We start from the raw sequence: 21,026 nt of genomic DNA on the forward strand, positions 1-21,026 counted from the left end.
CCAGCTTTGAGGGCTCCACATCCTGGCTCTGCACACCCTGATCCCCCAGTTCTGTGCACCCCAACATCCCCTGGCTCAGTGCACTCTGGTTCCCTGGCTCTGTAAACCCTGACCCCTGGCTCTGTGCACCCCAATGCCCTGGGTCTGTGTGTACCCCAGCTCCAAGCACGCCAACCCCTCTGGTTCCATATGCTCTGGTTTCCCAGCTCTGTGCCCCCCAAACCCCAGGCTATGTGTACCCAAATCCTCGAGCTCTGTGAATGCCAGTCCCCAGGCTCAGTGTGTACCCCCAAAGCCCTGTGCACCTCAGTCCCCTGGCCTGGTGCTCCCCAATCGCTTAGCTCTGTACACCCCAGCCCTTTGGCTCCATATACCCCAATCTCCTGGCTTGGTGCTCCTCAAAGCCCCAGCCCCATGCACCCCACTCCCTCTCAGTGCCCTCCAATCCCCTGGCCCCATGTACTCCAGTTCCTGTGGCTCAGTGGTCCCCAGTCCCCCATCTCTGTGCACCCCAATCTCCTGCCTCGGTGCCCCCAACTCCCCATCTCTGTGCACCCCAATCTCCTGGCTTGGTGCCCCCAACTCCCCATCTCTGTGCGCCCCAATCTCTTAGCTTGGTGCCCCCAACTCTCCATCTCTGTGCACCCCAATCTCCTGGCTCGGTGCCCCCAACTCCCCATCTCTTGTGCGCCCCAATCCCCTGGCTCATTGCCCCCAACTCCCCATCTCTGTGCACCCCAATCCCCTGGCTCAGTGCCCCTAACTCCCCATCTCTGTGCGCCCCAATCCCCTGGCTCGGTGCCCCCAACTTCTCATCTCTGTGTGCCCCAATCCCCTGGCTCGGTGCCCCCAACTCCCCAGCTCCATCCAGCCCAATCCCCTGGCTCGGTGTCCCCCACTTCTCATCTCTGTGCACCCCAATCTCCTGCCTCGGTGCCCCCAACTCCCCATCTCTGTGCACCCCAATCTCTTGGCTCGGTGCTCCCAACTCCCCATCTCTGTGCACCCCGATCTCTTGGCTTGGTGCCCTCAACTCCCCATCTCTGTGCGCCCCAATCCCATGGCTCGGTGCCCCCAACTCCCCATCTCAGTGCACCCCAACCCCCTGGCTTGGTGCCCCCAACTCCCCATCTCTGTGCACCCCAATCCCCTGGCTCGGTGTCCCCAACTCCACATCTCCATGTGCCCCAATCTCTTGGCTCGGTGCCCCCAACTCCCCATCTCTGTGCACCCCAATCCCCTGGCTCGGTGCCCCCAACTCCCCAGCTCCATCCAGCCCAATCCCCTGGCTCGGTGTCCCCCACTTCTCATCTCTGTGCACCCCAATCCCCTGGTTCAGTGCCCCCAGCTCCCCATCTCTGTGCGCCCCAATCCCCTGGCTTGGTGTCCCCAACTCCACATCTCTGTGCGCCCCAATCTCTTCGCTGGTGCCCCCAACTCCCCATCTCTGTGCGCCCCAATCCCCTGGCTCCGTGCCCCCAACTCCCCATCTCTGTGCACCCCAATCCCCTGGCTCGTTGCCCCCAACTCCCCATCTCTGTGCGCCCCAATCTCCTGCCTCGGTGCCCCCAACTCCCCATCTCTGTGCGCCCCAATCCCCTGGCTCGGTGCCCCCAGCTCCGTGCACCCCAATGCCCCGCTCGGTGCTCCCCGGTCCCCCGCACCCCACTCCCCGCCACCCCCCGGTCCTTCCCGGTCGCGGCTGCTCCTCCTCCTCCGCCGCCGGCGGGACCCCGGCCGGAAGCGGCCGCAGCCAATCAGGGCCGTGGCCGCCGCCCCGGGACCGGCCCGCCCGTCGGCGGAGCGCGCGCTCCCGCCCGTCCCGCGCCGCCTGCCCGGTAAGTGCGCGCGCCCGGCGCGGCGGGGAGCGGAGCGGGGCGGGGGGGGGGGGCGGCAGGGAGCGGGGCGGACGCGGACCCGCCGCTCCCGCTTCCCCTCCCGCGGGGTCGGGAGCCCGGGGCGTTGTTCCGGGAGGGCGAAATGAATGAGGCTCCCACCGGGAGCCGGTGCCGGGGGGGGGGGGGGTGTCGGGGATCCCCTCGCTGCTGGGGGGTGCGGGGTCCCCACCGTGTGGATGCAGCGATGGCAGCGTCCCCGGGTGCTTATAGATCCGTCCAATTGAAAATGCCATATTTAATGTGTAGAACTAAACCCCACCCCACGCATGGGACAAAAACCCCAAGCGATTGTGCCCATTTTCCCTGTCCCTTCCTTCCCACCGCCACATATCGCACCCCAAATCCCCACCCGGGATTTGGAGGTTGCACCCCATCTTTCCACTCCTCCTTTGCCGTGTCCCCCATCCCCACAGGGTCCCGCTTTGAGCTTCTGCTGCACACCAAGAAGTTAAGCGGGGACTAAAAATAGTCTAGAGCAGAGCTGAGCTTTTCACTGGCGCAAACCCTGGGCAGGAGCGGAGCAAAGCTGGAGGCTCAGCCCAGGCACCCACAAAAGCTGGGACTCTGACCCTTACCAGTGGGTGAGGACTTGTCCCTGGACCAGCAGATGTTTTCTTTACATCTCCACCTATCTGGGGGTGATAATTTGGCAGCTGGTCATCTGGGTATTATAAAAAAAAAAAAAAAAAAAAGCAGAGTTTTGGCTGCACGATAGTAAATATTGAAGAGGAGAACGGGTGACGCATGGTCCTCGAGGTCCCACTGCAACAGCCGGCACACGTGGTGTGGGTGGTGCTCGCCTGGCTTGTTAATGTTTTTCTGACGCTTTGTAACAGGATTTAATTATTTCTTGGGTTTATGGAGGGTTCAGCCCCCCTGGTTTGCTATGCACGAGGGTGTCCCCCTTCCAAGGGATGTGTTTGTGGGGTTCGTTATATCCTGACTTACGATGAAAGCGCAGGTCCAGGGCAGAGCCCGTCTTTTGGCCAGGCTCAGGCTGCAGAGATGGGGAAACTGAGTCACGGAAAGGCGAGGCACCCACCGAAAGGCAAAGAAAACCCCCTCTGGCTCCCAACTGCGGAAGGAAGGTTGGGGACCACGGTGTCCCCTCCCTGTGACACCTCTGAGATGGTCTGGCAGGACTCATAGTTCATGAAAACGATAAAATAGAATTTATTTTAGCATCACCAGGAAAAATAAAGAGCTCCAAGGGAGATGAGTAACCGTGTCCCTTGCCTGGGCAGCTGAGTGATGCCCCGTCACCCTGCAGCTCCCTCCCTTCCCGGCTGCCTGGCGCTTGGCTTCCTCCGGGCTCATCGGCTTGGGAATGGGCGAGAGTCAGGGATATGGGTTAAGAAAAAAAGCTGGATAATCTATTTTGCCCAAAGGAGCCTCGTGCTCAGGAGGGAAGGAGAGGAGATGCTACCCCAGAGCTCTTGGGGCAGAGTCGTGCCTCAGTTTCCCCTCTGGGACCTGAGCAGAGCTTTGGGGCTGCCCATTTCCATGATTAAAGAGGGTTTAAGGAGGAAGGCGCCGATGGCCGAAGTTGTTCCTGCTGCACCCAGGGAAACCGGTGTCACCATACTGATTAACTGCAAATACGGCTATTGCATCGAAAATCATTGGCGTTAAAGGCTCCAGGCGGAGCAGCGGGGCTCTGGGATGTGCTGGGAGAGGGATGGGACACGGCAGCGGTGACGCCGGCTGCGATATCTGGAGCTCGTTTATGCTGCGAGGGAGGAACGCGGGTCACGAGGGGCTCAGCAAGTTCTTGGCACGGCCAGGGAGGGATGCTCGGGAAGCGAGCCACGGTAGCCAGCGGTGCCGGGCAGCTTGCCCTTGCCTCTCCCCACATCCAGCTCCGAGACGCTCTGGTTTTATTCCCCATTTTTTGGGGCAACCTCATGCCGGAGACTTTCCTGCTGCGAGCAGGGCTGAACCTCGCAGTCCTCGAGCCTCTGGCGGAGCCAGGAATCTGCGAATCTCTTATGTTTGGTTTTTAGCCATTTTGGACACCGGGAGAGAGCTGCTTCCTCTTGGAGGACAGGGATGGAACAGCCAAAAGCTGCAGGGAAAAGCTGGGAAAGAGAGAAACAAAAGGGGAGGAGAAGCAGCGAGGAGGGGAAGAGGCTCACGTGGCTTCCCCAGGGCACCGGCCAACTCCTCCGGCACAAGATTTGCCTCCGGGTTCCTCGGCTGCCCGGTGCAGGGGCTGCACCGCTCCCTGGGCCGATACCAGGCTGGAGGCAAAGCCCCTCCTGCGTTTTATGACGGGGTGGGGGCTCTGGTTGGCATGTGGCAGCCGGAGAGGACGGCTGGCATGGGCTCCCCTGCCTGACGCCCGGTCTCCTGCCCTCTCTTGCTCTCTGTCCCTGCTCCCCAGCACCATCTCAGTGTTTCCTTCTTGTTTTTTTCCTAGCTCAAGGCACTTACCACAAGAGAGAAGATTCCCTTTGAGAAGGACGCCCCGGGGCTGCGCTTACGTCTGCTTCCTTACCCAGGCTTTGCTCGTGCCAAGGATGCTGCTCGCCCTGGGAGTGCTGGTGCTCAGCCTGGCAGGTGAGTGAGGCTGGAGAGGGTTTGGGGTTGGCATTGTCTGTGTGTCACAAGCCCAAAGGAGATGTCCTGAGTGTTCATCCCGAGAAAGCTACCTTTGAGCTGGCGGCAGCGCCCACAAGGTGTTTCTCCTGTTTTTGTCGTCCTCCAGCTGCCCAGAGCATCACCCCATAGGTGTGATGGCTTCTGGTGTACATGGGCCACCCTCGTAGCAAGGGACATCATCTCCTGTGTGCTAAAGCTGAATGACAAAGGCGTGGGAGGACCAAATCCTGAAAATTTCTTACTTACCTGGCTCTGTCCCCATGTGCTGGCCCCCCGGGTTGCAGCACCTCAACTTGGGAGAAATGTGGGGACAGGAGCCTTTTGGGATGCTCAGCAGCGATTCCAGCCAGGCTGGGTGATGTTCCTAAAACCTGCTGGCTTTTATTATTAGCCAGAGGGAGATGTGACGCTCTCGAGTCTGCCAAGAGCCAGGGAGGCTGCCCGAGCACTCTTCTTCTGCCTGTCTGAGATCCCTGGCAGGTCTTCTCCAGCCCAGCTCCTTCCTGTGGCTCCTCATCCTCCTCACTTGGGCTCTTGTTTAAAATTGAACGTCTCGTTGCGCTCATCCTCAGGGAGGTATTTGCTGCAGGTAACAGCTTTGCTCTGTTCTGTTAAAGTCAGAATATTAAGCAAATCCTTGGTCCGAGGTCAGATTTTTCCCCTTTTCCTCCTCCTTTTGGGGTTGGGAGGAATTGGTGAATGAAGCGCTGCTGGTGCCCAGGGTATGTTTTGGGCGATGTCACCACTCGCTGCCAACGGGGCCGGCTCTGAGCATGAAGGGACTGGCAGCCCTGGCACGGTTGGCACTGATCCCTGGCACAACGGCAGGGTTGGCATCCCACGGTGACTCAGGGACGTGGTTGGCATCGTGCCGTGGCACCGGGATGTGGTTGGCATCTTGCTGTGGCACACCAGTTGGCATCGTGCTGGAGCACTGGTGCCATCTAGCGCCTGCCTGCCCAGAGCTGCCTCATCCTGGGGACATGGGTTTGTGTCCCCACTGCCGTCACCCACCGACCTTCTCTCCCACACGGGCTGTGTGTCCTGGGGCGGTGCAGGTTTGGGTGCCTGTGGCTGCAGCTGAGGGCAGCGATGCCTCAGGTTTGCGGGCTTGGCTGGGGGCAGGTGCTAGGAAGGGTTCTGAGTTGCCACCTGCCCACAGGTCCCTCCCGTGGGCATCCCTCGATTTGCTTACATGTTAACTGGATGGAGAATTAAGGAAGTAGATTCTCTAAGGTCTCACCACCCTGTGCTTTTGCCCTCGCCACCCTCCCCCAGGTGCCACGGAGGTCCAGGTCCCGGATGAGCCCGTGGTGGCTCTTTTTGGCCAAGATGCCACCCTGCACTGCTCCTTCTCCCCCGACGCCAACTTCAGCCTTGACGACTTGACCCTCATCTGGCAGCTGACGGACACCAAGCGCTTGGTCCACAGCTTCTCCGGTGGCCGGGACCAGCTGCTAGACCAAGGTGGGGACTACGCCAACCGTACGGCCCTCTTCTATGACCAGCTGGCCCAGGGCAATGTCTCGTTGCTCCTCCGACGTGTGGAGGTCTCAGATGAAGGCAGCTTCACCTGCTTCGTCCGGGACTCCAGTAGCGCGGCTGTGACATTGCAGGTGGCAGGTGAGAGATGGAGAGTTGGGGTGTCCCTCCATGTCTCCCCCACAGAGAAGGGTTCTTCATCATGCTTTGCTCCTCTGTGGAGCCTCTTTCTCTCTCCACCCTTGCTGTGGTCTCCCCATGAAGTCAGGTCTCTCATAGAGACCAGCCAGCTTCATCTCCCCAAAATATTGCTGACAGGGGGAGGTGCTCCCTCCTGTGCCATGGTGGAGGGGCCACCTGGAAGCATGGCCATACATGAATGAAAACTGAGGAGGCTTCAGCTTGTTGGTCTTCTTAGCGTAAAGAGTCTTTCCTGGGGCTTGCTCAGCCTCTTGGTTTACTCCAGATCCTGCTTCTTTGGTCTTCTCCGTTGCCTCATGCTGACTGTCCTCTCCTTTGCAGCTCCGTACTCCAAGCCCATTATGTACCTGGAGCCCAACAAGGACTTGAAGCCAGGAGACCTTGTGGCTGTGACTTGCCACGCTTCCCGTGGCTACCCCCAGGCCAGCGTCCTGTGGCAAGATGGCCAGGGCAGCAACATCACGGAAAACATCACCACGTCCCAGGTGGCCAACGAGGAAGGTCTCTTTGACGTGCACAGCGTCCTCCAGGTGCTGGTGGAGCCCAGCATCACCTACTCCTGCCTGGTGCGAAACCCGGTGCTGCAGGAGGAGACCCGTGCCTCCGTCACCATCACGGGTAAGCCAGAGAGGGCCAAAGTTGGGGGAAGGACGGGGTGGGCTTTGCCTCAAGAAGGTGACCGTGGTGGCACCAGGATCCCTGATGTGACCCAGAGCCACGCAGGGGGTTGCTACCCCATATCCCTGCTCTACATCTCTACCCATGGACCTACAAGAGTTGTGCTGTCCTCCCTGTCACCCCAAGCTGGTGTCCCAGCTAGAACTAGCATTTTCAGTTCTTAGTCTCTGGCTTTGCTGGTTGCCTCATCCAAGTTGAAACCACCCCAGAAAGCCAGTGCAGGGCATGGTAGTTGTCTTCTCCTTAGCACATGGCCATGGGATGCTCTCCATTTGGGGCTCTCCATCCCAGCTGCGACAATCCTGCTTCAGAAATCCAGGTTGGAGGAGTTCATCAAGCGCCTTCAACCTCGTGCCTTCACTTCGAGCTCCTCCCACTGCCCTCCTGGAGCTCTTTATAACCTCGTGTGCTCCCTGGAAACATTAATTTGCGTTTAATTGCCCTTGGTATTGAACTTACTGGATTGAGAAGGTGGGTCCCTGGTGGAGCGTGGACGTTTTGGCTGGATGCATCAAACTCTTGCAGGAAAACTCCCATGGATGCTGCTAGTTGGGAGCAGAGGGGGAGCTTTTGCGCAGGCTGCCAAGTGCACGAGCAAATGCTGAGCCTTGAGGTGACGTCTGTGGAGGGGCAGAGTTTGGGGCAAGGTTTTAGTTGAAGAACAACAATATTAAGCGGAATATTAAGTCTGGTAGTGATGCTCACCATGCTGGTATTTCTCTTCCCGCCTCCCTGCCAGGCCAACACCCTCGCTTCCCCACCGTGGCTCTCTGGGTGACGGTGGCACTCGCCATCTGCGTCCTGGGGCTGCTCATCGTCCTGGCGTACGTGTGCCAGAAGAAAATCCGTGAGAGCTGCGAGGAGGAGGAGGAAAACGCAGGTAACGTGGTGGGTACCTCCCTCTCAAAAAGGGATGGGGCTTGCAAGGGGTGATGGATGGGGGGAGCCGGGGCAAATTTTACCTGGCACGAGTTTTTCTTGGTGGAGGCATCTTTTAAAGAATGAAGGGATGCTTGGAGCTGCTGGGGTTGGCTGCGTGCTGGTTGCACGCATCGCTCCAGGTGGCTTTTTCAAACATATACTTGGTTTTCCTGCCACCCAACGTATCTTCCCCCGTTCATCATCTTGCTCCGAGCATCCTCTGTGGTACCCACACCTGGGTGTGTGTGGAGCATCTCCTCTGAGAAGGTGCCACCATGGAAATGCCACATGCTTTGACACATGGAAATAACATGAGATGCTCCATGCTCTTGTTTTCTGCATCCTTTTCCTGTTTGCTTTTTTAGTTCCTTTTTTTTTTTTTTAAACTTGTATTTTTATTATGGAGAGATGGTTGCACAAAAAGGGGAGTCTTTGCTGCTTTAAAAAAAAACCTGCTGCGCTCTGAAAATGGCTACAGGAGCAGCTTTGCTGACGTTCCCTTGTTTATTTTCTCTCGCCACGTCCTGCCAAAGCCTTTCCCTGCCAGCATCGTGCTGCGGGGCCTGGACCCGCCGCCTCCTTCCCCGGGGGCTCCCCCTTCGCTCCCCTTTTCTCTGCCGGGGAGTGCGATATCTGGCTGTGGGGTGTCCCCAGTGGTGGGGTCCAGGAGCGTTTTCACCTGGCAGATTGTGGAGAACCATCTGCAGGAGAGAGAGAGAGAGAGAGATATATATATATATAAATATATAAATGTAAATATATATATATATGTATTTTTTTCCCTCTGTAACAGAGTATTTTCTCCTCGGCCAGGGGATCTGCAGCACTGTGAAGCTCAGCGATGGCCCCGGGCCAGCTGACCTCAGTCCTTTAGCATCAGGACGCGGCTCCCAGCCTGCAATGTTTTGCACTGACAGCTGCACACCCTCAGCAATAACCTTTTGCTGTGGCTCTGGGTCAGCCAGAAATCAGGCAGGGACCCTGCACAGCCTTGAGATGGGGGAAATACCCTCCACGGGGTGCTGGGAGGGGGTACTGGGTGCAAGTGGGTAGCAGTGACCTCCTCTCCGAGCATCACCAGCAGCTCGGCAGTGCCTGGTGCCGAGCAGAGCCCGGGATGTGCAGCGATGGGGACAGTGACGGTCCAAGGGACACCCACCAAACCTGGGAAAATGGGGTTCAGGGTGGGGTGAAGCCCAGCAGATGCTTCACACGCTCCGGCTTGCTCTTTTGCAGGGACGGAGGAGCAGATTGAGGAGGGGGAAGAATCCAAGACAGGTGGGTGAATGATGCTCATTATATACTTGTTATTAATTAATATTATTATTATTATTATTATATACATGCCTTAGAGCACATGTTCATGCCACTGTTCCCTATGCCAGAAAACACTCGTGTGCTTTGCACCCTCCAGTGATGCTCAGCCCCGCTGTGCGTGTTCCCCGCTCTTCCATGCACCCCTCAGGCTGGCAGCTCCATGATAAGCCGTGCTATCTTGTAATAAAAAGCACTCGTAGTGCTCTGGTGTTGTTAAACGGGTTAATTATACGTGTAGTGATTGCTTCTATCAGCAAGAGCAAGCCTGCTTGGGATGCTGGCTCCGCTGCCGGGGAGATTTCAGGACTGGGGGTTGGTTTGAGATGGAAATTGGTGGGTGCAGCTGGGGTGGGTTCCCCAAAATGGGGCTGGGAGATGTTTCCTTGCTTTCCCCCGTCCCCCGCGGTGGGGACTGACTGTATGCTGGTTTGCTTTTTGCAGCTCTGCAGCCACTGAAGAGCAAGGAGAGCAAAGATGGTGAGTGCCCAGCCCGGGGCATTGTGAGGAATTTGGGTCTTTTTTTGAGCGTTGCCGTCAGTTTGTGAAGAGGAGGGGAGTTGCTGGGGTCCATCCTTGCCTTGCGGAGAGGGAGGCATGAGCTTCATCCCTCCCCATGCAGAATTCCCCACCGGCAGCCCAGTACCAAATTTCTGGTGGAAATTCATGAGAATTAGTCAAAGCTCCTATTTCTTTTGTTATCTTCTCCCAACCTCGGTGCTGCCAACAGCCCATCACCCATCCCAGCCTGGTGCCTGGTCAGCCCTGCTCCTCCCCGACTCATCCTCCTCCCAAGATCTCAATCTTTTAAATTTATTTCCTTTCTTATTAAAGGCAGAGGCTTGGCCTCTGCTGCCAGTGAATTGCTGCTAATTTAACCCTCTCTTCCTCTTCTATTAACAGCCCTGTTTTCTCTTCAATGCAATTTCCCCCTCCTGCCACCCCGATGGGTCTTTAAAAGCCTTTTCCTCCTTCCCTTCACTCTGTTAGCAAAGCATCAACCAGCTCCACTTTTCCTCTTTTTTTTTTTTCCTCCTCTTTGCCCTTATCTCCCCCTCACCAGCCGCTGCAGACTGTGCTTGGCTTCCCAGCCCCTCGGCTTTTCATCCCCGATGCAGCCTGTTTGCTTAACCTCGCGTGCAAGACATCTCCCGCTTGCTCCTCGGCCACTTTTTCAGCAGAAACGAAGCTTGAATAATAACATTTCCCAGGGTTTGCTGCCTGTGGGGGTGTTTTCTAGCCAGGAGGATGGATGGAGGGATAAAAACATCCCTACATGTGCCTGGTCGTATTTGCCTAAGGCCCTGGGAATGGGGATCCCAGTTTTCCAGGGCAAGGAGAGCCCAGAGCTGCCGGTGACCAAATTAACTCATTAACCTGTGAACTGTTATTTTTTTTAATGCCTTTGCCAATTTTTATTTAGTCTCTTTTTTTCTCTCCTCAGATAACGAGCAAGAAATTGATTGACGGGAGCTGGGACAACCCCAAGCAGCGCCTTGTGCCCTGGACCAGCCGAGATGTCCCTAGTTGGGGACAAGTGGGGTCCCCTGGGGAGGGCACAGACCTGCTGCCACCCTCGTCCCAGGCCCTGTCACCCTCCACCTTCCCCGGCCGTGTCTTCGGGGTGCCCTGGGGCTGGAGAGAGGCTGCGTCTCTTTATCCCCGGTGAACCCCGAAGACCACTGCATCCTTCTCAAGGGTGCTGTATCGCGGGTGGAGGCTCCTCCTCGTCCGTCTGTCCGTCCCCATGTGGGGCTGAGAACAACCGAGCACCCTCTGTGCCTGCTCCTGGGTGGCCACAGCCAGACAAGCCGCCTGCCAGGGCAAATTTCGGTGCCTTTTCCAAGCCCAGAGGCCTTGGGATGGGTGATGGGCTCAGCGGGGTCCCTGGGAGCGACCGACGGAGCTCTGGGAAGATGGATGGGAGCTGCGGGATGCCCTGGCGCAGGGGGGACAGAGCCCGTGCTCTTGGCCCCAATGAATGTGTCACTCCGGGGACGTATGGGGACGATTATTTTTTCATGTTACTCCAGTGTGGCTCCCACTGGACTTTTATTTTTGCCTTAAATGCAAAATCCCATTGGGGTGGGTATCCCCTGCCTCAAATTAACCTGGGGGATTTTTTTGAGGGGCGGGGAGGGAGTTAAAAGGCAGGGCTTGGGGGTGACCTGCTGGCCAGGCAATCGTAGAATCCTGAATGGTTTGGGTTGGAAGGGACTTTAAACATCATCTAGTTCCACCCCGCTGCCATGGGCAGGGACACCTTCCACTAGACCAGGTTGCTCGAAGCCCCATCCGGGGTGGCGTGTCCCTGGTCCTGCTCTGGTGGCTGGAGAAGTCCCCACTGTGCCCTTCGGCTCTTCTGCTGGTTTTTGTCCTTATTTAAAATCCAGAAGCTAAAGGGGATCCTTGTGCCTTGACAAAATAAATTTGGGGCTTGTTTTGGCTGCTGCTTTCTGGGCCTGGCGTGGTCTCCGGGATGCAGCTTTAGCTGTAATTAGTTTAAATATTGAAGTTCCCAGAGTGAAACCTTTATGTCCCCATTTCAGCCCTGCCCTGTTTGTCCCTCAGTTCCTTGTTACTACCACAGCACTTTGCACTTTGCCACCCTCATCCCTACTCAGCATGGGGAAAAAAACCACTCCAGTGAAGGGGAGATGCCTCCCCCTGTTCCTCTTTATTTTAATACCTCGAGCAGCAGAACGAAGAGCAAAATCCTGAAGGGACGTTGTCATCTATCAGAGATTGCTCAGAAATTCGGGCTGGTTAATCCCATCGATGGGATGTGAGTGGGGGCTGATGGGGAAGGGACCTTCCTAAATCACCTGCGGAGGATTATTTTCAGTCGTCCTTCCCTGGGCATGAAGCCAGGCTCTGCATTTCGATAGAAAAATATTTCTTACAGCGAGACGAGGGAAAGCGTGCCGGTATCAAACTCAGATTAGGGCATGGGGTGGATGGGGATTTCATTTTGGGGCTTTGATCTACAGCCTGAATTAAGCGCCAGTGCAATTTTTAATGACATGCCAGGAAGTATCATTAATATTATTTATCCCCCAGCTGCTGGGCTGGGGGAACGAAGCTGTTAACCACCTCCAGCTCCTTGGTGGGTGGCAGGATGGGTTGTCCCCATGTCCATCCTGAAAGGTCCTGAGATGATGCCAGCATCCCTGGGGATGTCTCCTCTAGCTGGGAGCTTTCTGGGGCATTTCTTTGGGTAGATTTGAGGGATTTCCATCCTTCTCCTCCCACTCCCCGATAACAGTGAGTTTCCAGTCACGAAAGTGGGATTTAACAGGTACAAAGGGCGAAGGCTCCGGCACGGAGAGCTGGCAGCAGCTCAGCTGCTGGAACTCGCTCGTGTTTGCTCTTATCCCTCCCGGGAGCAGGCGAGGCTGCGAGTTCATCCAAACACCCTCGATGGGTGAAAAAACAACAAAATCACATTTGGCAGGTGATTTCAGAAAGCATCAGAATGAGTCTCCCCATCTATAATTTCGAAAATCCCTTTCTACCTCTGCTTGTAGCTTTTCCTGGGGAGCAATAACCAAAAGAAGAATTAAGTTGGTCGAAGAGTCCAGGACTTGTTGTGGATGACCAGTTTTTCTTTCGTTTCCCTTTGGTTTCCTCCTGGTGCAACAGCTGGGATGGGGAAACCCCCCAGCTCAGCGCCAGCTCTGCTCGGGGCATTTGCTTTCCAGGGGCAAGTCGGAGCCAATGCAAAGCGCTGACATGCTCAAAAGTTCCTTTTTGGCAAGAAAAGGCCTTGAAAAACTCTCCATTTGTGCCATCGGTGCCGGTACCCAAATCCTTTTGATGGGGGATGCTGAGCGACGTGATATTCCCAAGGAAATATTGTGGAGTCAACACTTCTGGAGCCAGTTTTTCTCTCTCAGGACCCATTTTTTCACAGCCCAGTCCCAAGCAGGTTATTCCCCGTGCATCTGGTCCCGCTAAATCAGAGTTAGCAGAGCGGCTGAGAGACGTTTTAATTACAGATTTGGATATCCTGTGTGATTTATCCCAGGTAACTCAAGCAATTTATCCATCAGCAGTTACAAGAGATCCGAAGCAGAAAGGAAGCACAGGGAATATTTATCGCGGTGACTCAGAAGTTGTTTAAGAGAGATTTGAAATGAAACAGTGACATCGCTTAAAAAACCCCCTACCTGGCATGAAGAAGTTATATCCAGCCAGGAAAATTAATGAGCAATACAATTTTCAAACTCCAATTCCCCTTTTTTCCCATGTTAGCCAAGCAGAAATCGTTTCTCTTTGGGCTGGCGTGGGGGTGAGGGAATTGGGGTGATGTTTCCATGTAGTTTTACAATCAGATGGCATTTCAATGTCATTTTACCATCATTACTCAGAGTAGGTGAGACAAACCGCTCAGCAATGCTTTTGCCAGTGGGATCTGAGCCACAATAGCATCATTTTCTCGGGGACGATGGAGAGAGGTTGGTGTTGCTTAATGAGCCTTAGAGAAACATGTGCTGTCTCAGGTAAGGAGATGTTGCTTAAATATTGCCGGAGAAGTATTCCTTTCCCTGATTAATACAGTATTTAACACGCCAGTGAAAAAGCACCCTGGTAAATAAAGCGCTGACAATGCAGTTCTTTGCTGTACCCGACAGAGAGATGATTTTTCTCATCTCGGGTGCTGAATTTGTGAAGAAAACTGAAAAATTCAGGAGGAGACCCATCCCAGAGGGAGGATGGGATATTGCTTCCTACAGCGTGGATCCAAGATTTTCACCGTGGGACTTGTCCTGCTCAACCCAAGGCTTTCCGAGGAGCGTGGATGGGATGTACGCAGCCGTTGGTCTTCTCCATCTAGGAGAAGACCCCAAGCTCCTGTTAACCCACTGCGGCAAAAAGGAGATGTCCCCCAGTGTCCTTCGTTCCCGGAGGAAATCTATACTCGGAGGATTCTGCAGACAGAAAGGGCTATTAAATACAGATTACAGTGATGGATAAGGCACGAGCTGCGGTGCGAGAGCTGGGAGGTGGTGGATGGTTTTTATTGTTTGCTGCCTACTGGTTTCTTCTTGCACCTGAACGAGAATAAAAGTGGTTCCCCACCCAACGGGTTCAGACTTTTTAAGGCTTTTTCAGACTATTTAATCTCCCGTCCGTGTTTCATCCCAGACACCTGAATTTATTCCCCTCCATCCCGTTCCCTTTGGAGCAGGAGCAAAGACGTGCGGGGTGCAGGTACCCATCCCTGTGGACCTAGTTCCCCGTAGAGATGGTTTGCAGGAGGTTGGGTGAATCAACCCCTGGACCTTCAGTGCCAGGGAGGATGACGGGGCTGTGGGCAGCACAAGTGTCACCTCTCATCCTCCTGCATGACTTTGGCTGCAGGAGCTCCCCCGAGCAAACCCGGCTGGCATGTCCCAGTGGGGTAGAAGACACCGCTCTAGCACAGGGATGAGCTGCTTTTGGTGATAACCCATTGCTCGCTGAGTTAATAAAGAGAGCTCGAGCCACCGGCGAGGTTTTTCTGGTTGTATTATCTATTCATCACTCATAAAAATTTCAGGGGTGGGGCTGGGACACGGAGATCGTGCCAGCAGAGGATGGCATGCGTGTATGTGGCTTTATTCATGCTTTGGGGAGACACCAGCGAATGCCCAATGCAAGGATCCCACTGGGAATTTTTGGGCATCTCCTTGGTCTTGGTGGAGCTTTGCTCATCTGGCTCCTTGCTGGGGTCTCCCCTAAAAGCGACCGGCCACCCCATCCCAAACCCACCCCGCAGATCCCAGCAGACCAGGAGGAAGATGCTTCAGCCAGTAAACCCCATTTCCCTGCACGCCCATGTAAAGCACTGGTAGAAATGCAACCACTCAGGCTAAAAAAACCCTCCTGGTTTGTCCGGCCGGCCCGTTGAAGAGCAGGTGTGAGCGGGGGCATTGCTCCCGTGTCGGGGGGACATCACTCACCAGCCTCTGCCACCACCGCGAGCAGCTTTGGGTGACCCCCAACCTCTTCATCCAGCTCAGCCCTGTAGAGCCATTAGTCATCCTACTGTACACATGAGCAGCTGTGCCAATTAGCATCATTAAGACACGAGGGCCAATTAATCTCTCGATTATGCCTGCCATTCACTTATCAGCTGCTATTATGGGAAGATCGGCTTTTGTACCTCTGCTTTCTATGCACATAAGCTGGTTATGATGCCTTCATTACTCGATAGACAATTACCCAGCGCGGATACCCATGAAATCAAGCATGGACAGATTGTCGACACCCACAGGCCAGAGCCCAGGTGGGTTTTGCAGTCGGAGTGCTCTCCATTTCTGAACGTGACACCTCGAGTGGTGCTCCAGGACCTGGATTTTGGGGAATTGCTGATGCTGATGTTGTGGAGGAGACCAGAGGAGAAACGTTTGTGGGAGTCTGACTGAGCCCTCGGCACATTGGTGGCCAAAATTGGCTCCATCTCGTATAATAGAAGAACACGGGCTTGTGCCCAATTGGCCACTGAGGTGATGACGGCTGCTGCTACCCCAAACAGGCAAGACAGAGGGACATGGGACAAATTGCTCCAGGGAAATCACCCTCCGTGCCCTGAGAGGGAGGGATGGTCCCAGCTGGAACTCATTGCCCTGGGCTGCTCCTGGCTGGGTGGGGACCCCAGGTGTGTCCCATCTGGGCTGGGGCTGCTGGGAGTGCTGCTATAAAAGGTTCCTGAGCAGCATCTCCTCCGTGAACTGGTTTTGCTGGAGTCGGGATGGGGTCTGGAGGCGGGTTAAGTGCAGCTCTGTTCTGCTGGGTGCTGGTTGAGGCAGCATCTTACAGTCCATGGGGTTTGCCCCAAAGGGACTCGGGGGTCTTGAGGGTGCGGGGGGACTCCTCTTGGAGCCGGCCCCGTGTCCCTTCCTTCTCCCAGCCCTCCCCCTGGGCATGGGTGGATGTTTCCCAGCTCCAGGCTGCTGCTCCATTGCACCCCGTGGCCGTGCAGTGCCAGGAGGCGCAGGTTGTGGTCACCGTACACAGGGACCTCTTTGGTACAGGGCGCCTGGTCAAGGCTGTGGACTTGACCTTGGGCTCGGCTGCCTGCCTCCCTCTGGCCCGGGACGTTGCTGAGAGCGTGGTGACCTTCGTGGTCGGGCTGCATGAGTGTGGCAGCACCTTGCAGGTGAGATGGGACACCAGGGTGAGGGGCTTCTCCATCGCTGTGTAGGTAACGGACCTTCCCTGAGCTTTCACCAGCGCTGGGTGGGGGAATGAGAATTATTGCGGGCAGTTTAACTGCTACAGAGCAGCGTGCTGTTGTGCCGCCTAATTCATCTTTGGTCCTGGAGATGACCTAGTAAAGGTGATAACAGGGTTGGGGATGAAGGAGCACAATGCTGCCATGAGAAGGGGCTCAGCTGGTTGCAGCAGATCTCCAGCGAGGGGTGGTGTGACTATAGCAGAGGGAGTATTTTGGAAGGAGGTACCGTCCTGAGGACTTAGCTCAGGTGTACACTCACCAGCAAGTAAGGCTTGTGGTATTTTCTGACTTAGATGCAACTGGATGTGTGAGTGTGTGTTCTCCTGGGCTGGGATGGCAATGCAAAGCTTCACAGCAGCCTGTCTGGACTGGATTGGGAGTGTGGAGGTCACCCTGTGCCTTTGCACCTGAGGGACCTGTGTGTCCCACTACAGGCTATTGGGTGGTGCTGAGCTTCTGATTGACTGGTTTGTTTTATTGACTTATCGAGTCTCCCGAATCTTCTTCCCAGATGACCCCAGACTCCTTGATCTACAAAACAATTTTGTCCTACAAACCTACTCCTTCTGGTAACCCGGTCATTGTAAGGACCAACGCAGCTGTGGTTCCTATTGAGTGTCACTATCCCAGGTGAGCAAATGCGGGCAGTGTCTCTCCTCCCATGCACCTGAGGTGATGGTGATATCCTTGTTAACACCCATCTCTTGCATTCAGGAAGGGCAATGTGAGCAGCAAAGCCATCAAGCCCACATGGGCTCCCTTCCGCTCCACCCTGTCGGCGGAGGAGAAGCTGATGTTCTCCCTACGTCTCATGAACGGTGGGTGCAGACCTGGCAGCCCCTTGTCTCTCTTGGTCACGTGCTGAGAGCCCGGAGCTCTAGTCTGGGCTAAAATCACACCTTGCAGAAGTGGCACATGGGGTTGCTGCTCAGTTATGATGTCCCATGTGCAAGGGAGAGTCTCCAAATTAACCTGTAAGCTTGAATCTACCTTCCAGATGACTGGAGCACCGAGAGGCTCTCCAATGGCTTCCAGCTCGGGGAAAGCCTGCACCTCCAGGCTGATGTTGCTTCTGGAGACCATGTACCTCTAAGGCTCTTTGTGGATGACTGTGTTGCTACTCTGAGTCCTGACAGGAGTTCTTCTCCCCGATACGCCTTGATTGACCTCAGCGGGTAAGGGGTGCGGGGCTCTCTGGGTGGTGCTGCTGCAGCTGGCTGGGATGTCCCTGACTTCTGACCCTTGTCTAGGTGCTTGGTGGATGGGAGATCAGATGACACCACTTCAACCTTCATCTCTCCAAGGCCGAGGCAGGAAACACTGCAGTTCACGGTTGATGCATTCAAGTTTGCAGGAGATCACGGAAACTTGGTGAGATGTGGTGGCCACTCTTCTTCCCTTGGCGTGTTCAGAAGCTGTGCTGTTCTGCATGAATGAATTTAATTAACCTTGGATGTTGGTTTAATTTCTTCTTCCAGATCTACATCACCTGCCACCTGAAGGTCTCCCCAGCTGACCAAGCCCCAAATCCATTGAACAAGGCCTGTTCCTTCAACAAAGCCAGCAGCCTGTGAGTAGCTGGTGCACGTAGGGAGGGGGCCAGCCTGGAGAAAGATGCCTTACAGGTAATTCTGTTCCAGGTGGGCTCCTGTGGAGGGTACTGGAGACATCTGCAGCTGCTGTGAGACCAGCAGCTGTCCGTTGTATGGAGGATACCCTGGGAGAACTAACCCTCTGGCCAGATGGCCAGCGAGACGATCCAAGAGAGACATCTCTTCCAAGCAAGGTAGGGTGTCCAAAATGTACCCCCAAGGCAGGGTGACCCTCCAGGTTGGGATGGCCCAAGATGCTGGAAGATCTTCAGAAAATGTATTTTGCCTTAAGGACAAACCCAGCTCTTCTCCAGTGTCCTTGGGCAAGTAACTGTATCTGTATGTCCTTCTATTTAAAACTACTAGAAAGCTGCTCTTCCGTAAGTCCAGCCTAAGCAGGAATTACCTCTCCTGTGAACTCATTCATGTCCATCTCTTCTCAGGTGGGTCCTCAAGGGCAGCAGAGGCTGAAGTCTCAGTTGGACCGCTATTAATCCTGGATTCAGCTCAGGGATTAAGGAGTTCCTCAGGAGGTCTTGTGCCAGCAGGGAAGACCCCACATGGTATGTGTGTGTGGTTTTGTTTGTTTGACTGTGTCTTCAGGTCTTAATGGCAGGTGACTCCAGGTTGATCTGGTAAGTGGCTCTTGTCTTTTCCAGGTGCTGCTGAAGGGCTTCCTATGCTGGTCCAAGTTGTTCTGCTCACAGCAGCCACTGTGCTGAGCTTAACTGCTCTTGGATTGTTTCTTGGGTGCAGAGAAATGTAGCTGCCCTCCTGGAGCCTAATTGTAACTCCTCAACCTGAATAAAGAGAAATGTTTCTGTCCTTTCCTTGTGTCCTCAGTGGGGAGGAGGGACAGCAGTCAACCTTTGGTCTGCTCAAGTGGGAGCTGGGGTTGTCCTCATGCACCATCCTACAGATAAGCCGTCTACTGGGGGGTGGCCACAAGCTCTTGGGAAGCCACCAATGAACCAAAGATGTGGGGAGCTGTTGCAACCTGAAAGCATCTCCCAAACTGCAGCACTTGGAGATGGAAGGTGCCTCTCTGCAGGAGGACTTTCCAAATGTCCTGTTGAGGTCGCATGGATGGTGGATGCCTGGCCTGCAAAACTGCGCCTGACAGCAAGGAATCCAAAACACTGTCTGCAAACAAGGTATGGCTCCTGTTTTCAGGTGAGTAAGGGAAGACTCTATGATCTTAAATGGGTTCCTGGTTCTAGAAGTCCTGTTTGCTCCTCCTTATCAGGGATGATACTGGAGAACATGATAACAGCAGCTCTGCCTTGGATTTGTTGTAGCCTGGATAAGGAGGCAGCTCTAATCCTGGGATTTTTGTGGGTGCTGAGGCTGAGCATGGCTTCTGCTGCTGGGACAGCTGGCAAAAACTTGGTATTGGAGATGGAGAAGGGTTGAAGATGGGTGTTGCTTCTGGTTGGCATGGCCTTGGCTGTATAGAAAGCAGGGGGTGGTGGCTGGATGGGGAGGTGGAGCTGGTCACTAATTAAAAGAAAGAGGACAAATAGGGAAGTCGAAGACCTGGTGCTTACAACAGCCTTTTCTGAGCTGAGGAAACTGCTCTTGGCCCTGGATAAAGAGTAAAGAAAAGAAGTGCAAAGCAGCAAACTTATTTCAGAGCAATGCCAGCAGCCCCAGTTCTCAGCTGTTTGGTCCTTTGCTTTTGCTAGTGTCTTTGGAAAACTGCTGCTGTTAAAGGCATCACTTAGATTTGGCAGGTCAATGCTGGAAATGGTACTTCTGCCCTGAAGCTCTTTGGGTTACAAACCCCCAACCATTAGGCTGCAATCTAGTGATGCTGATTCTCCATATGACATCCTCCAACAAAGCCTGAGTGCAGCTACAGCTCTGTAAATGAGCTTTTTCTCGCACTGAGAAATTAAATTGGCATTTGTGCTCCATGGGCTTGGAGCAGGAACACCCTCCCTGGGCAAGATGGGTTGGAAAGCTTGGGGATGTCTTTGCTTAGGGCAGATGTTTCTGCTTCTGTTTTCAAGAAATTAAGCAGCTGATCTGAAATAATCAGGTGGAAAAATGAGGCAGCTATGTAAGCTTTTGTTTTGGGCTGAAATCTTCCCAGATCAGGCTGTCAGTCTTCATGCTTTATGCACCAGCTACATCCTGAAGGAGCTACAGAAGATTAAAAACTTCAGGTTTTTTCCGAATTTTTTTTACTGTGATGCGAAGTGTGTGGCCAGGCTGGGATGTCACCCTGCCGAAGGGCTGTTGGTGCTGGAGACTGTCCTTCACAGGTGGTCCCACATGCATGGTCCTCTTCTAACCATCTGTCTTAAGGCTCCTCACCCCTCTATAAAGCTGCTTTCTTCCCACCCTCCTGTGAAATCTGCCACCAAGAAGGACCTGGTGCTCTCATTCTCTTGAAGAGAGAAAATATGTGGTATGTGCTGGTGGTGATGATGCTCAACTCACCTGCTCTTCCCCACCTGTGAACCCCATCAACCCCAGTCCCAGAACTGCTGCTTCTGGCCTTTATTAGCATTCATTTTGCTTGCACACATGAGCATCTGAGTGAAGACTTAATTAGAAAGCTGGAGATGCTGGCAGAGCAATCAATGTGTAGGAATTAATAACGCGAACAAGGATGCATGGGGGTTATTCGCGTGTGTCTCCAGTTTGCTGGAAGCACCCTGTTACATGGGGATGTTGGTGATAGGCTGTAAGTGGCCTTCAAGGCAATTAATTAAAAGAAAAATAATTTGCCACACAGGAGAATGATTAGGTACTTCTTACAGGAATCTAAAGGTAAAAATGAGCTGCTTGGCATGTTCATTTGCAGATTTGTGCTGTGCAAGTGGTGTGAGCACTAACAGCCACCTCAGACAGCAAGAACAATTAAAGGCAGGTTAAAATAATTAGTTAATGGAAGACTTCCTGAGACCAGTGCACCCTTATCCTCTGCTTGGGGTTAGGGTTTATATTTAAGCAGGATATTTGAGCAGGTGGTCGTGGGACTGTCCCCTTTATTGCACTGTCACCTGTCCTACAGCAAAAGGGACTTTTCTGCAAAAGATTCCTGGTCTGTAAGGTAGGTTGGTTGCTTTTTTTTTTGTTGTTGTTGTTTTACCTAAACTTCCAGATGTG

At 54.4% G+C, this 21,026-nt stretch overlaps 2 protein-coding genes across 3 annotated transcripts; both read left to right on the forward strand.

Moving 5' to 3' along the window:
* Positions 1-1,784: 1,784 nt before the first annotated feature.
* CD276 (CD276 molecule) lies at positions 1,785-11,205 on the forward strand. 2 transcript variants are annotated; one of them, XM_065641776.1, is made up of 8 exons: positions 1,785-1,838; positions 4,318-4,457; positions 5,778-6,122; positions 6,504-6,800; positions 7,600-7,740; positions 9,018-9,059; positions 9,540-9,575; positions 10,540-11,205. In XM_065641776.1, the coding sequence occupies exons 2-8, from the start codon at positions 4,418-4,420 to the stop codon at positions 10,560-10,562; spliced, it is 924 nt and encodes a 307-aa protein (XP_065497848.1). In that variant the 5' UTR covers positions 1,785-1,838; positions 4,318-4,417; the 3' UTR covers positions 10,563-11,205. The 2 variants fall into 2 exon arrangements, with proteins under 2 accessions (XP_065497848.1, XP_065497847.1); XM_065641775.1 differs by lacking the exon at positions 1,785-1,838 and adding an exon at positions 3,910-4,173.
* Positions 11,206-15,831: 4,626 nt separating this feature from the next.
* On the forward strand, positions 15,832-18,675 carry LOC135992488 (zona pellucida sperm-binding protein 3-like). Its single transcript, XM_065641687.1, has 9 exons — positions 15,832-16,239; positions 16,829-16,947; positions 17,032-17,135; positions 17,315-17,492; positions 17,568-17,688; positions 17,796-17,887; positions 17,958-18,103; positions 18,353-18,472; positions 18,569-18,675. The coding sequence occupies exons 1-9, from the start codon at positions 15,832-15,834 to the stop codon at positions 18,673-18,675; spliced, it is 1,395 nt and encodes a 464-aa protein (XP_065497759.1).
* The last annotated feature ends 2,351 nt before the right edge of the window (positions 18,676-21,026 follow it).

The sequence above is a fragment of the Caloenas nicobarica genome, chromosome 10 (assembly GCF_036013445.1).
Source record: "Caloenas nicobarica isolate bCalNic1 chromosome 10, bCalNic1.hap1, whole genome shotgun sequence".
Classification (NCBI taxonomy): Eukaryota; Metazoa; Chordata; class Aves; order Columbiformes; family Columbidae; genus Caloenas; species Caloenas nicobarica.

Coding starts and splice junctions, on each gene's coding strand:
- CD276 (XM_065641775.1), top strand. Junction 6,801..7,599: donor TGCCTCCGTCACCATCACGG/GTAAGCCAGAGA, acceptor CCTCCCTGCCAG/GCCAACACCCTCGCTTCCCC. Junction 9,576..10,539: donor GAGCAAGGAGAGCAAAGATG/GTGAGTGCCCAG, acceptor TTCTCTCCTCAG/ATAACGAGCAAGAAATTGAT.
- LOC135992488 (XM_065641687.1), top strand. CDS start 15,832: ATGGGGTCTGGAGGCGGGTTAAGTGCAGCTCTGTTCTGCTGGGTGCTG. Junction 16,948..17,031: donor ATTGAGTGTCACTATCCCAG/GTGAGCAAATGC, acceptor TCTTGCATTCAG/GAAGGGCAATGTGAGCAGCA. Junction 17,888..17,957: donor TTCAACAAAGCCAGCAGCCT/GTGAGTAGCTGG, acceptor ATTCTGTTCCAG/GTGGGCTCCTGTGGAGGGTA.